Raw genomic sequence first — 16,185 nt, forward strand, 5'->3', positions numbered from 1 at the left:
CGTTAGGAGTGGCGGCTCTCACCTGCGAAGACCACGAGGCCGTAGCACCACTCAGTGTTGCGCAAAACGCAGCCGCGCAGCAACATTTTGTCGTTGTCCAGCGCGTACGTGTTGCCCCGCCAGTACAGCGTGCCGGTGAACCTGTCCAGCTTGTTGTTGGGCGGTTCGCAAATCACCTCGCCTGTGCGCGTGCCACACACGAGAGACAACGGTCGCGGCTCAGCGAGTCCAGCGACAACGCCGGACGAATTGTGTTCAGCTGCCTTGCTTTAGACCACGCACTCGATAACATGCACAACTGCCGTCAGCCCCAGGACGATGTTACAACCCTATCCCGGCCTCATCCTTGTTCGGTAATCATCAGTACAGCCAGTATGCGGTGTACTTTTCAGTGTGATGAATCTCACCGTTTTTTTGCAGAAAGCGATAGGATAAGAATGTCTTGCAGATGTCGTGAGGAATAAGAGGTTGCAATGGGAGAGGTGTGTCCAAGACGGAGGGGGGCAGATCACCGAGTTGGGCACTGGAGATGGCACTCGGGGTTCCGTGACCAAGGGAATGCGTAAATCCACACGGCGGCGGTGGGGAGTAAATTATTGATGGACTATAACCCACCCCAGTGCCAGAAAGGGAGAAAACAATGGCCAAGTATGGGTGGCATTAGCAGCACTGCTCATGGTGATGACCTCTTTTGATGCTGATCATGTAAATAATGTCAATACGTTTATAGCGGGACGTCTTCTGACAATAAATGCCAGAGCAATTTCCGAGAGAAGCTTTCCAACTACGAATACCAAAAGGCAACATTTATAAACAGCCAACAAGTAACAGAATAATATCGACCCAACATGGCATAGGTCACCCATAGACAGGCAGCAGTGACACAAGAGGAGGACGGATATCCACATGGTTTGGATATATATATTTTTTTAAACAGAGTTGATGACAATAGGCCCAAATGCCTAAAACGCCAAGCGGCCATTAATAGAGAGCGCTATACAAATTAAATTGGTTTCTTGAACTGAGAAACGCCATAAGAGACCTGGCGAGAGAGACGATGGGAGGGAATTTCAGAGTGCAGCTGTGCGAGGGAAGAAGCGGAAAGCGAAGCGCCGCGTGACCTGCCGCGTGGTGGCCAAACGCCCAGCGTGGAGACGAGGCGACGCTGTCCGGTCGGGGCAGGAGGTGACCGGGAAAGCGGGAGAAAACTTACCGTCAAAGTGCGCCAGCTTGTCAATGTCGTCGGCAATCTGGGAGGTCACGGGAAGAGCCTGCCGCACCTTTAAGTTCGTCTCGCTGCAAGGCGCCGATAAAACAAAGACAAACATCCCCCCTATAGCTTGTAATAGACTGTTGGGGCAAGTGCTGTTAGCGAGCAGCACCAAGGAAGGCCGGCACAGCATACAAGGGGTTGGGGAGTAGTCAACACCATGCCCGGCCGCCTTTGTCTCCCTCGTGGCGATGTTTACACATCGCACCAGGTACTCGAGGTCGAGTCGACACACACAGAGCTCGTCGTCGTCACTGTTGTCATTGTTACGCTGCTGCCTTCACTTCCCCCAACGAAAACGTGAATGCTGCTACAGCTTTGCACCTCCGATTAGCACGGTTGACTACGTAGAGCGCGAAAGAAGCTTTAAACCCTTTAATTTTCAAACAAAGACTTCTCGGCACACATCGACATTCATTGTGAACGCAGAGAGATTATTTGAGAACAGTGCACACTGCAGGCGTTTCAAAACATCAAAACTGTTCGCAACTTAATAAAAGTTCAATGTGGGCATCTTTAAAATTGCTCGTACAATGTATAACCTACGTTATTTTGTATATACTTTCTATGCGCCGAATGATAGGCCATGTTTTTATAGGTATGTGAGCATCTTTCCTCCTGAACTGACGGAGTTCGATGTTGAACAGTCGATTCAAAATAACTATACATCTTAACACCTATATACTTTTTGGTTTTTTCGGTAAAGTCAAGTAGGTAAAAAATTAAATTAAATAAAAACAACTAAATTAAATCACGACGTTTCGGGACACTTGTGTTGCGCCCGAAACGTCGTGATTTAATTTAGTTGTTTTAATTTATTTTATTTTTTACCTGCGTGACTTTACCGAAAAAACCAAAGAGTATAAATCCTTGCAGTCACGAAAGCTGAATCAGAATCTTAACACCTCCGACTTACTCTTGGGCAATAAACCAAAACATTTTTACGCAGCAAATTAACAAGACACTCGGGATTTTTACCCGCATTCAGCTGCTTTTGCCAGTTTATAACCCTCGATAAAGATGATCTACGACTGCGCATTTCTATAAAGTATGTATGCAAAGCGGCTTTTACCAGCTCGCGTTTCTGAAGGCGGTGCGTGCGTGCGTGGTCTGCTTCGACAGTGTCGAGCATCGCGTGGCAGAGGACGTGCTTGAGAAGCAGGAGGGCCCCGTTACTGGAGCCCTCAAGGGCAACTTACCCATCAAGCTCCGCCGTCTCGATGTAGCACAGGCTGTGGGGTTCGCTGCTGGACAGCAGCATGAGGTCGGCCTGCGAGACACGTCACGCACTCCGGTAAAGCCACGGAGAGAAAATGCCGAATTTGAGACGGGCGCTTTTTGCACGAGCGGCAAAAGCTGCTTGGGAGAAACGTCGTCAGCGCGGCGGTCCACTCTACTCGCTCGCGGCCACGAGCATTGCAACGGCGTCAACGTGGCTGACTGTCCATGGGAAGGAATTCCACCTCGAGGATCTACTAAGTTAAACAACCGTTCATTTGTTTACTGAAGAGACAAATACCAAAGTGCCCCAATGCTTTTTTTCGTTTTGCTCTGTCAAGCGATGGGTCCCTGTATCTCCATTTTGGGTTCTGACCCGGTGGTGTATAATCAATGTTTCTGTCTCTCACACAGCACAACCAATGTCCACCTTCAACATCTAGTGCTGATCAGCTGCTACTGATCTTAATCGGATGACAGTGATGCGCTGGGTCAGCGCGGAACTGAATTTGAACTCATGACCAGGGCTATCAGGTCCTAATATGGACATGATTTTTTACCTTTTTTTAAATGTATTAATTACAAATTAAATGTATGGGCCACAAGACAAGTCCCGTTAGTCCAAAGCCTGAAAAGTGATTTTTTTTTTTAATCCGACAATACACCTTCACAAATCTGTCCCACATTAATAGAATTTTTTTTTTTACACATCCCTCAGCCACCACAGCCTTCTGGGAGTTCACAATTTTTGCAGCATTGGATCAACACAAGCAAACTCTGGACCGGGTTTTGACATTCAGTGTCTCATTGAATGTCAGCAGAGCATTCAGTACTCTGTGTATTTAAACGGGTATATGAAGGACGGTTATCTGAATCCAGATTTGATCAAAATCCATGGCTCAAAGTCCACCGGCTCTACCAACACGGTGCGTGTGCAGCCCCATTCACACTGTAAATGGAGGAAGAGGAGGGGGGTGGAGGGGTAGTGACAAGGTGGGAGCCACAGGGAATAGCAAGAGAGAGCGCGAGAGATGCCATGGGAGAAGTGAAAGGGAGAGTGGCGATGGCAACAGCTGCCTGTGCTGTTATGGTGGGATCTACATGCGTAGGGGTGTATGTACGTGTGTATGTATGTATGTGTGTACGTCCCACGCTGTGATGCTGTGAATCGCGCTTCGCACCTCCTTGGCACGGCACGTTGTCAGTCAGCCGCTCAGTGTGGTGTCTTCTCCCTAACACTTAAGGCTCTGAAGCCCCCCCATAGTACATTTTTGGGTCTGGAGAATCCCCATCACACCGTAGCAAAACATAACAAATCTGTGACCTGACCGTGGGGATCAGGGATTCGACCCACTTTCTTCCATTTTGTTAAGATAACAGGAGCGGTGCTGTGAGTGACCTTTTTTGATGGCGTTAAATATTATTTTGTGATCGCGAGCAGCCGGCCGAGGAACTTTCCAGGTCCTCACTAACCCGTAAACGCCACTAGGCCTTACAATGCCAAACAGTTCTCCTGACCTTCGAGTGAAGGTTGGGGTGGGGGGTAAGCCTTCTCCTTGGGGGTGATTATTTGCAGCTGATGTGAACAGACTTTGCCTCCTCTCCCCTCAGATAGATGACACGCACGCACACCTCTGTGAGCCAGCGTTTCTGGGAGGGTTCTGCATCTGTGGCCCGTTGCAGCTGCTTTGGCCACCGTTTCAGGCCATAGCCCTGAACCAATCTCCCCACCCACCCACCCACCCCCCAAGCGAGAGGCGTAAGAAACAATCTGGTGGGAAGCAGAGCGGGCGAGTTTGCGAGCGAACATCTACGCGCAGTGCAAGGCTGCCAATGTGCCGGTGAGCAGGTGCATGCGCGTGTGTGCGCGTGTGTGCGCGTGTGTGTGCGTGTGGGCGTCTGTGAATGTGTGTGGGGAGCATTAGTATAGCGGTTAGCGTGCTACTCTACGAACCCAGTGACCCGAGTTCGATTCCCGCTCACGGCCAACACCAGCCGACTCGGCGTCAAAATGAGTACCTGGTGCGGTATGTAAATATTGCCGCTGGGGAGACAAAGGTGGCCGGGCGTGGTGCTGGCCACCCAACCCCTCGTGTGCTGTGCCGGCGTTCATAGGTGCTCATCGCTAACAGCACTTGCCCCAACAGTCCGGGGATCTTTGTGTGCGTGTGTGCGCGCGTGTTCATCAAGCGCTGTGCCAAGAACACATGCGCCGGGGCGAGGTGAACAGGGGGATGCCCGGTTGGGCGAGTGACGCATTTCTCACGGCAACAAATTGGTTGTTCTCCATTTTGATGATGTCCCCAACGCGCACGTTCATCCATTTTTCATTCTGCAGTCTTCCGGACCAAAAACGGAAAATGATCAAATACACAAAAAAAAAAACCCTTGGGGTAAATGGAACACATAAAGAAAATAACACTTGGTGAAGATTTACTTTTTTTTCCCTTTTCCACCAACCGCACATGTGTTACGACCCCGTTTACATTTCATAGCCTCGAGAGAAATAAACACGGCACCTGATTTGTTTGTTTGCGGAAGTCTCATTTTGTACCGGGATGTTGGGTGAAAATCAGCGAAATTGATGGAAAGTGCATTCCAGGAAACATAGCAGCCTCGACACTGCGGATGTTTTCCAATCTGTAGCAACCTACCGTGAAGCTACACCTGCTGCTACCGGCTACCCAGAACGGAAAATCGTCGTCCATGTGCTGCATAAATCTATTATGCGCATATACACTGTGTGTTTCGTATATATTGGATTTATTACAGGGCGGATAGAAATAAACTATTTCCATTTCCCTTCACGAGCATTGTTATCACAACTTGTAAAATAGAGGGGCTACAGCAGACTTCCCTCCTACACACTGCAATGATAACCAACGTCAACAATGAAGGTGCGCTATGATTATCACACCAAGATAATTCCCATATCCTTACACTCCTCGTGACCAAGTGCTCCCACAAAGCAGGTGTGTGCGTGTGTATACACTTCACGTGGCCTCAACGTGCACATAGCCTGGCACAAGCGCCGTGGCGACGTCACCGCCACTTAGTGGCAAATGGCGGTTGTTATTATACATACAGGGCTGCCCAAACGTTAGTAGTAGTAACGACACATTTATATATTTTTATGGCTTAATGACACATTTATTTATTAACGCGATCTAACCCAAAAAAAACTATTGTGGAGTAGTAGTTTATTTTGAATTGTCCTGTGAGCTAAGAGGCTCTTCAATTGTGTTTCATCAACAAACGACAACAACAACGCCACCGCCGCTTCTCCGACACTCGGGACAAGTCACAGTGAAATCAATTAATGATGAACTGTAACAGATAAGCGAAATAAAAAAAATTGATCGCAAATCATTATCGCAATATAAAAATGTAACTTTTTAAAGCAATAACAAGTTAAATATAGCTTATTATCAAATAGCGCGCTGTACAACATAGGGTTATTTAATTTATTTTAACAAACGTTCAAACTGACTTTCATTAACATTAATGAAATGCATGAATTCTCCTTTGAATTGAAATGAGGACTTTTTTTTAAGATTACAGCTCTGTGCGTGATCTTTGAACACTCATCAAATGGTGTTTCATCTCAAGCCATGCATGGTTGGTTCTTGGTCGAGTTTTGCCAACAATTGATTGTAGGCGACTTCACAGGAAGAAGATGAAGAAAATTTGAAAATAATAGATACAATAATCAAATAAAGAATTAACAATTAAAATGTTTTAATGCCAGTGTTTAAATAAATTAAATAACCCTGTGTGTCCTGACTTTTGGGCCATATATATGTACGTATGTTGAGCTGCTTTCGCACTGTACGTAGCCAACCGTGATAATCGGAGGTGCGGGGGAAGAACAACAAACTAAACCCTGTATATGTATATATATATAAAATGTAGAGGGAAATAGCATTTGCCTCCACCCTCACACCTCCCAAACGGCCACGGCAACGCTCGACCACCCTGCAGGTTCGACAAAAAGGCCACACACGCACATCAGCAACATTCACAAAGGCCAAAAAAGTGACCGAAGCAAAGGGCAGAGAGTGGTGGTGGTGGTGGTGGACTTACTTTCCGTTGATGTGAACCTGAGACTGTCTGTTGTTGACCTGGTTGTCACTCCTGTGACGGAACTGAAAGCAAAAACGAGGAACACAACATCAACGGATCAAGAGAAGCGTAACAACCGCAGCATTTCCGAGTGGATGGAGACCGCTGAAAACGAAGCGTTAAATGTCCCTCGTGGTACGAACATGGCAATACAACACCTCTCACTTGTGGCCCTCTTATCTGCAAACTCCCATTATCCGGATTGGCCTTTAGTATTGTTCGCAATTTGTCGGGTTACACGACACTTACGGAGGGAACTGTGGACCACAAGGTTGCGATTAGCGAGCCTTCTATGAGGAGATAAGAGGAGAAGTCTGCGGCTTTACACGGCAAGCGATGGGCTGGCTTTGATGAAACTGCGTCAACTTCGAATAAAAATTTGCGCCTGTTGAAGCGAAAGTCACTTGGTCGACGAATGTTAAGGGTTTTAACAACAACAACACTTTTTGTCTTGCATCTGAAATCACTCATCCGCAGCACACACCACTTGTCACCACGTCAAATGTTTTTCCCCTCCCAAGGTGAATGTTAACGATGGAACACACGCGGAAGTCGTGGCAAGGCAGGTCTGGTTAATATATGGGGTGTGGGGGTGAGATCCAACTATTTTATTTCATAAGTTGCCCCATCTCCCATGAAGACTGGCAACTTGGATGCAGGAAGGTGTTGGCGCAAAATGTGAAAAAAATGTTGGTAAATAAATGGAACGTTGGTCAAACTACCAGGCTACTCCCTCCTATACTAAAGGCTTCAAACAGTGACTGAAATGCAGATTCTATGAGCCTTGGGTGCAACACGTGATTTGAAATGTTCCACTGCATACCACAGGACAAGGATGGTAACTGGTACAAAAGGGCAAAGGTTACGGAGGTTAACCAAGCTGATCTGTTTAATGTGCCCTCCACAAAGTTCCTTCATGAATATAAAACATCTGCAATTATATGGTAATTGATTTAACTTAATTAGATTGCAAATTACATTTGCAATCTGCGTCATTGCAGCATGGGCTTGTCTTAACGAGATGCATTCCTCGAGCGGTGGCAGTTGAAACTTCTTAACTTCAAATTTGGTCAATAATGCAATAACCTCATCGACTTCATAATCAACATCATTGTTGTTAGCATTAAGCAAAACTATATTTGGTAGTTTATTGACGTTGTAATTGCAAGCGCATCGTTACATAACCTAAATCGTGTTGGACAGGAACGGTTACCGTATTCTCCGTTATACAAGGCGCACTTTTTTTATCCTTTCGTAACTTTAACGGAGCGCCGGGAGCAAGTTTGGGTTGCCTCTTACTTTTCAGAGAGCACCTCATAGTCCAGAGAACACGGTACCTCATGCTGTTAGAGAGGGGTCCCGCCGAGGGAGGGGCACTCGTGCGAGGAGTCCAAACGGTACTCACCAGAATGGGACATTTTTGCCAGTGTCAAAGGATGAAAAAATAAGAATAGGGTTTTACACTTTCTGGCAATAAAAGGGGAGGTGTTAAGATGTTCAAACACCAAATAGAAACCTTTTGCAAGGAATCATGTACTGCATTAACCACAATTCTACTTGTCGTGAACATGCAAACAAGCATGCTCTGATAACATATTTGCAATGTCTTTGAAGCTGAGCGGCCTACACCAGAGATAGCCTTCTTTAGGGCCTAATCTCACCAGTGTCAGACCAGGGTAAAACCGCTTCTCATATTTTTTGTTGGTACTCACCAGGTCGTCGGAGGCATCCTTGACAGCGGTGATGGTCAACACCAACACCAAAGGCACGATGGTGGTAAACCAAGACAGGGATGAAATCTGAGGAATCAGCTATCAGAACAGAAGGGGGGGGGGGGCACAAAAAAACACACACACACACAAGGGGTGGGGGAAAAAAACCCAGAATCACTTCCTGCTCATTTCAACTGAGCCAAAGGCAACGCCGCCCACTGTGGGCTGTGACGGTTCGGGTGATATTGTTACCGTTTGCTTCACTTCACTTTTGAGCACCGTTACATTTTGCTGTGTTCCGGAAAGATTTTTCACGGGCAATTTGTAGATGCCAAATACATTAAGGCAATAAAATCTCAATTAGCCAAACTAACAGCAATTGGCTGTGCAGATTCAAATTAATTGAAAAACCCTAGTGACCAGTTTGGCTGACTGCTTCATTAATAATGCAATGAACAACTTGGCTTGATTGATAATTAAACACGTGTAGGCACAAAGCTCTCGCGGCACCCTGCATGAATGAAGTCCAAAGCTCCATTTACTCTCCGGAGATTACAAGCAATGAATGACACGGACATGGATTTGTAAGTTCTGGGTGAAAATTTGGCCCGAGCTAGCCTAATATTCCTTGCAGCTCCGGCTAAATATCGCTCCGAGAACACGAAAAAGAAAATCTGAGCAATTGTTCAGAAAACGTTTGGCGCGAAGGTGATGTAGGTGGAGGGGTCACGAGGGTGGGATTCCTGCAGCCTGTCTGTAATAATTAAACACTAATTAAGTATCATGAACTTCAGTGGCCACCCTGCACTCAAACCCAAGCTCGCTTTTGTTCTGAGCCCAAACGACCCCATGTTTATCGTGCAAACAATTATTCGTAGGCATAACAAAAATTACGCTATTTTGTCACGGAGAATAACCTGTGGTCAAAATGCAAATGTACAAGTCCTGGCATGAAACCAGTTTCCCCTGCGCGAAAACATCGTGGTACGGGAATAGCAAACCATTGTGACAAGTTCGCGCCCCTCCAATGAGCAGGGTGGACTACGTAGGGCGATAAAGAAGTTCAACGCACGCACGTACACACGCGTGCGTACGTGCGTACACACGCGTGGCGTGCCGAGACGTGCTAACGTGGCGTAACTTCGTACACCGTCACAATTGGGTGTGACAGTTGAATTATACATTATGGTACTTTAAAGTCCATAAAAGGTTTTTTTGGGATAGATCGCATCAATATAAATGTGTCGTTAAACCTGCCACCACCCAACACAGCCAATTAGTAAGGTTTGTCACGTAAACAAAACACGCCAATTCGTTACTTGTACAACACACATTTATATTTACGTGAGCCAACCCAAAAGCCTCTACTATGGATCATATTACTATGTGTGAAACTTAAAGTCGGTTAATAAACTCGTGGAAATTAATCTGACGAGTTCACAATGAATTTTGGCGATCCCAAAAAAAAAAACCCCGCAAGCCAATATGGCTCGAGGTTTACCTCTGTCACTCGTCGTGAAAACACACCGGGCGTAAACACTCCTGCACAAGGCAATGAACATTCCACTGTTTAATGAGCACATGGAAAATGTTTAAAAATTGAGTCTCAACGCACATTGTTCCCTTTGCCCACTAAAGCTCGGCTCGGCAAGCAAATGTAAGTTTCATACATGTATAATTTAGACCGACAAGTCCCGGTGGGTTAAGGAAAATGAGAACACTTTCCTGCGAGCCGTTACAAAGAGATAGTACAAAGAAACCACCGGCAGTTGTCTTGTCACGCAGGAGGCCGGGTTAAAATTGCACTTATCCCGTGACAAGTGTCCACTGTGGTACGCGCCCCCTTCCTCAACAAAGGAGGTGTTGTTGATTCACAAAAGACAAGGATCCGCCATATAGCATTACCAGAGTGCGGGGCAAGTGCTGTTAGCGAGCACTTATGAAGGCCGGAACGGCACACGAGGGGGTGGGTGGCCAACATCACGCCTGACTGCCTGTCTCCCTAGTGGTAATGCTTTTACACATCGCACAAGGTACTAATTTGAGACTGAGTCGACCTAGAGGAGGCCCAGGTACCAATTCAGATAATCGTCACCGGTGTTGGCTGCGAGCGGAAATTGAACCCGGGCCGCCGGGTTCATAGCGCAGCACGCTAACCGCTACACCACCAACTCAAACACACACACACGTGTTATGAGGTGACCTCCTCTCTGCCAAATACGAAACCCCCGTCGACTGCAACCACAGCGAGTGCTGCCTACCGCGAATGATACACGCACGAGTGAAAAATGTTCGTACCAGAAATCCACCAACGGTTTGCAAAACAAATCCACCTGCAGAGTCTGACACATGGATTTGCGTGCCTAAAATCAAAGGTCCATTGCGGCTTCTCAAACTTCATGGCAGTAAAGCAAGCACGCACTGAAGAGCAGCAAGCACGCTTCCACAGCGTTCACAATCCTTTGCTCTGACATCGCTCAAGGGCTCATTCTTGCTACGTACGTAGTTAAAAGGTTTACGCATGTAATCATCGTCAGCCACGCGATATCCACTGCTGGATGAAGGCCTGCACAATTCGTCACCATCCCTCACAATCACGGAGATGGACAAACGACAGCAGCTTGCGTGAAGGTGCTGGATGGATTATTACGTCACGCAACTGTGAGTATTATATGTGTGTATGTTTAACTTATTTCGCACCGTACGTAGCCAACCATGCGAACCGGAGGTGCAGGGGAAGGACAACTAAACACAAAAAGCAGTTCTAGAGAAATGGATTTTCAATCCAGATTTAAAAGTGCATAACTCCAGTGGCTTCCTGTGGTCAAAATGCCTCCACGCCGCCATCATCAGACATGGTGGCGGCTTGGGGAGGCCTTCATCCAGCAGTGGATTAATCACGGCTGATGATGATCATGATGACGATGTAGACGAGGCAGGAGGAGCTATACTATTACTCTTTACTATTTTTATTTCACCAGGTAAGGCCCACTGAGCTATATAGCTCTTTTTCAGAAGTAACCTGGCCACAAATGATAGCTCAATGAAATAGCTTATCATGTGAAAATTTATAGCAGCCAAATACTCTAAACCCATAATTGTAAACGTGGAGTGAAAAAACGGATGACCGAGAGAAAAATCCACGCGACCACGGGGAGAGAGAGAGAGACATGCAAACTCCAAATATGCACAGCAGGCGTCAGGGTCGGGATCGAACCCATGACCTTCCGTATACCAGGCGGATATGGCAGGGTTCAGAGCAGGTGGACAGGGTGTGTTGTACACAGGGCACAGATCAGCGTGACCGAGCTGGGAAAGTGCAGGGGATGTTCCGGACAGCGTCGGGAAAACTCAGCGTGTGTATCCCTCACCCGCCCCCTCCGCTCCCCACTAACACGCAGCAAAAAAAAAACAACTTCACACACGCGTGGTTGATCATTATAGGAGCATCTGCTCAATTCCACTGCTTATCAGCGTGCGTCACCACAGAAGTGATTGAAAAGAACCTCACCTGCAGGATGAGCAAGAACAGGAAGTAGGCATTGGCCACTCTTTGGAACTGCTCAAACAGATTGACGGGCAGGAAGGTCACCACATTGTACTTGGAGGTCTTTATCCGGTTGGTCTGGGAGGTGCAAAAAAGGGCAGAGGGTAGATGTTACAATCATAAAAAGACTCGCACAGCAGGAGCAGCCCACTCGGCGACTTGGCAGCAGAGCACGCAGACGCCCTGTCACAGTGAGGCAGCTGCTTGAGGCGCGCGCCGAACGGGAACGCCGAGGTACTGCAGAGCACTCGATGTTACTTCACGTGAATAGTTGTTCACACTGGATATCGCAACGATAGCAAAACTCCTCTCACCTTCGACCCCATCCACCTCGACTCCTATATTCTTGTGATCCACATTCATCCACTGGAAATTGAATCACAGGGCAACCGATGGCAATTCCCCTACAAAGAGTGGTACGAATTTTATCAACCCCCAAAAGGATGATGGGCCCGAGTCAACCCCCAACTCAGCATATGAACTCCTTCAAACTGCGAGTCGCTAACTCTATCACCCAGCCACCTGGAAATTAAAATAAAATCAGTTCTTGTATCTTCGTCTAGTCGAACGCTGCATTTGCCAGAATCTTCCTTTAACCAACAGATGGCGGCAATCAGCATGGGGAAATGCCACGAGTCATGTTCTAGTGGGGTGCGTCGCCCGTCTTGATGCGCAAACTCCGGCAAACTGCGCTCACTTCAGTTGGCGGTCGACGTTCGAAGTGAGGACTGCGACCCCCCTCAAAAGGAATGACGCCGCCCCTGTGGCCACCCCCCCCCCTCCCGACCCCTGACCCCCCCCGCCCACCATGATCCGTGGATCAAACAAGTCGCTCGAGACACCGGTGTACGGCAGCAAGAGCAGTGTACGCGAACGCTGTCGCAAGAGGTCACACGAGATCACACGACGTTAGGAGCAACGGTCCTTTGCTGACCAGGCTTGACGAATGAATTAAATGATGCTGGCACGTTACTGGGTACGGACTCTGAACATGAACCTCCGGTCTCTCCGCTGCCACTCGGACGGCCTGTCGTCCCTGTGCTGCCGATCGGCATGCGGACCGTCGCAGCGCAGGTTCCGCGCGGTTCACGCTTAGACAGGGGTGCACTCCCACCTGCCCTGCGGATGAAACCTGGGCGGGGGGGGGGGGGGTCTAGGGTGGCTCGACACCGAAGTGTGGGGGCTGCCACCACCACCACTGCCACCACTGCCCGCCATCAAACTCGGCCCTCTATCCTTGCCTGCGTGGTGCGTCAGGGCAGCTCGCAAGCACGGCGGTCAGAAAAATCTTTAGAGACAAAAAAGGTCTTTGTCAGAGGCGTTACGGGCCGCGATTTGTCGTTATCTTACAATTTGGCAGGGATCCAAACAACGTACAACATTACGCTCGCTCTCCCCCTCTGTAGACGGAATGCTAACAGGCACTCTTCTCTAAGCAGATGGCACAGCACTCGATCTTAAATATTGTTCATAACCACAAACTTCAACAGTTCTTTAGTTAACCCTTTGGAAGTTGCATCAAAACGACTGCTAATATAAGACTTTCAATTCGATCAATACTCTCCATTAGCATGCCCATCTACTAGCTGCACGAACGAAATTAAATTAAATGTGTATGGCAATTGTTAATTTACCAATGTAAAAAATGTAACTGTACTCCTACATGTACTCATAATGTTTAGAAGATGTGAAATTCTAAGTTCTATCCATAAAGTGAGTGAAGCGAACTTAATGAGTGCTAAGTAACAAGAAATGCTTCTGTTTAAAAAACGTGATTTAAAGAAAAATATATATGCAGTGAAAAATCCTATCATTCTAATAAACGCTGAACATCCCGGTTATCTACTGACACTTTCACACAACACGTCCTTTCCAACAAGATAAATAGATTTAAATTGTTAAGGTATTAAGCGTAATTTTTATTTGATCGTGGGATCATGAGGTTTAATTTAGGGATTGGGGTAAACTGGAGCCTTCGACCACCCAATGTGAGGGGTTGCATCATTTAGTTAGACAAGGGACACGAGGTAAAGACAGACACAGAAAGAGACAGGGAGAGAGAGAGACACAGACAGAGTGAGAGACACGCAGAAAGACAGACAGAGAGAGAGATGGAGAGACACACAGAAGCACACAAAGCAAGGTACGGGAGGGAAAGCGATGCAGGAAACGTCAGATGTGGATATATAGTGACAGACAGACATATGTACACAGAGAGAGAGATAAATATACGAGAATGGATAGCAGACAGAGTTAGGGCCACAGAGAGATTGATATTCACGGTCACGCACAAAATAATATGGACAGGGCAAAGAGAAATGTAGAGACACACACGAGAACAGAGCACAATGAGGCACACAAACTGGTACCGTATTCCCTCGGTATTCACGGACTGGCTTATTCGCGATTCGCAACTGGAACTTTACACAACACCACTGGGAGAGAGAAAAAGAAAGGGATGAGATGAAGAGATGGAAGAGAATGTGATGCGAGAAAGTGATGAGATAACGTTACGAGAGATAAAGTGATGCGGTAAGGCACGTTAATTTATAAACTATAATTTAATACTTTAATATCTCTTTGTATTGACTTCATGTTTATTATAATACATTTTCATGCATTAAATAGCTTATTTACGTATTTAAGGTAATTAATTACAAAGATAGGATTTTGTAACCCATTATCATTATCCGCGAAATTGGCTCTTCACGAGCGTCTCAGGAACGTGTCCCTCGTCGCGAATAACGAGGGAATGCCGGATACAACGGGAGACACAGATGCCGAGACGGGACACAGCGACCGAGGCCGAGAGAGAGGAACCAAGACGGGGGGAGCGAACCGCAGAGGCCGGACGCGAGAGAAGCGAAAGGGACGATGCAGAAAGACGACGAGGTGTCGTCAGATGCCTCCGAGTGTCGTGCACAATTATATTGCAACAATGTCAACCAGTTTAAACAAAAAAAATCATAAAATCATCGATTCTTAAAATGTATTTATAAAATAATTATGTTTTTGCTGAGTGTCTACTGCTGCTGTTTTCTGTACAGCACTTCGAGATTCTTGATGAAAAGTGATATATACATGGAAATATTATTATTAATATTAATGTTCCATTAGTTTGAAAATGGATAGCAGATAGAGTTAGAGCCACAGAGAGATTGATATTAATAATGTTTCCATTATTATTAATAAGAGGGGTGGGGAAATGTCTTTAAATGTATAACGTCAACGACCTGCCACATTGCTAGACAATTCTACCTTAATAGGTGCTTAATTAATCCCAAGCACACTCGTCTGCACGGAGACCAAGAGATGGCAGTAAAGCAAGTGGGATCATGAACCTGTCTGTGTGGCTTTCCCCAGACACTCGGGTTCCCTCGCACACGCCAGCTCACGTCCACACCGGCTCAATTTTCCCCACAAAAAGTAAATGGCTCCGCAAGCTCTACTTTGTTAATAAGTTATTGTGCATTGGACCCTGATTAAAGCACAGGAAAGGGGCGCCGACTTGCATGCATAGATAAGTAGGAACAATGCCAAACGTTGCGGTCGGAAGTGAGTTTTGTGTGCACGCGTGCGTGAGTTAATTTCAAGGAACTTAATGCTAGAGAGAGAGAGGGAACCGTGTCCCAGCGGAGGGTGCCGGGGTGTGCGTGCGATCGCCGTTATTTCTCAACGGCAAGCGCCGCTGCCGCAGTTGCATATTGTGGAATCATTGGACAAATGTGTGAACAAGGAATTGGTGTATGATAATTCACACATTTTTTTCCATATACTAATAAAATGCGAAACTGTCACCAAAGGTTATATTGCCTTTCATAAGACACTTAAGTAAGATAAATATAAACAAACAGTGCTTGCGATGACTCATTAGGATAACACTCAGCCTTTTTTTTATTCAACTGTTGCTCCAGTTTTAGAATAACTTGTGAAGCGCAATGTTCCATAACGATGTTTGTTTACGCAAACACACTATTTAGCCCCTACAAAAGAACGCCGCTGCCCAGCCCAAAGAATCACAACCCCGAAGCACCTGGGTCACGCAGGCCAGCGGCGGCAGATAAAATACAAACGCGTGCAGTCGATACGTTTCAACCACTCCGAAGCTGTCATTTATGTATTAAACGTGACACTAATCTAGAGCTGCTCTGTTGTCACATTCACTCGACGAATTGAGAACGTGCGACGTGTCGAGTGACTTGGCAGACTTAAGCGCGTAAACATGGGGTGGTGTTTCAAAGGCGTAATATGTAAAACGTTCAGATGTTGCATTCGCCTGCACAAAAAGCAAATAAGCGGGTGGCTGCGTAAATGGG

General features: G+C 46.7%; 1 protein-coding gene across 3 annotated transcripts in view; it reads right to left on the bottom strand.

Annotated features, from left to right (window-relative positions):
• Window positions 1–16,185, bottom strand: part of LOC133343890 (phospholipid-transporting ATPase ID-like) — a 99,900-nt gene that overhangs the window by 38,698 nt on the left and 45,017 nt on the right. For 2 of the 3 annotated variants that reach the window (XM_061553863.1, XM_061553864.1), the window contains 7 exons: window positions 11,834–11,947; window positions 8,323–8,421; window positions 6,570–6,633; window positions 4,755–4,834; window positions 2,470–2,540; window positions 1,214–1,296; window positions 23–181 (listed from right to left, as the gene is read on the bottom strand). In XM_061553863.1, coding sequence (XP_061409847.1) covers window positions 23–181; window positions 1,214–1,296; window positions 2,470–2,540; window positions 4,755–4,834; window positions 6,570–6,633; window positions 8,323–8,421; window positions 11,834–11,947 — 670 coding nt within the window. The remainder of the gene's footprint in view (window positions 1–22; window positions 182–1,213; window positions 1,297–2,469; window positions 2,541–4,754; window positions 4,835–6,569; window positions 6,634–8,322; window positions 8,422–11,833; window positions 11,948–16,185) is intronic. The other variant, XM_061553865.1, reaches the window with a different exon arrangement.

The sequence above is a fragment of the Lethenteron reissneri genome, chromosome 18 (assembly GCF_015708825.2).
Source record: "Lethenteron reissneri isolate LAM-NWPU_2019-01 chromosome 18, ASM1570882v1, whole genome shotgun sequence".
Taxonomy (NCBI): Eukaryota; Metazoa; Chordata; class Hyperoartia; order Petromyzontiformes; family Petromyzontidae; genus Lethenteron; species Lethenteron reissneri.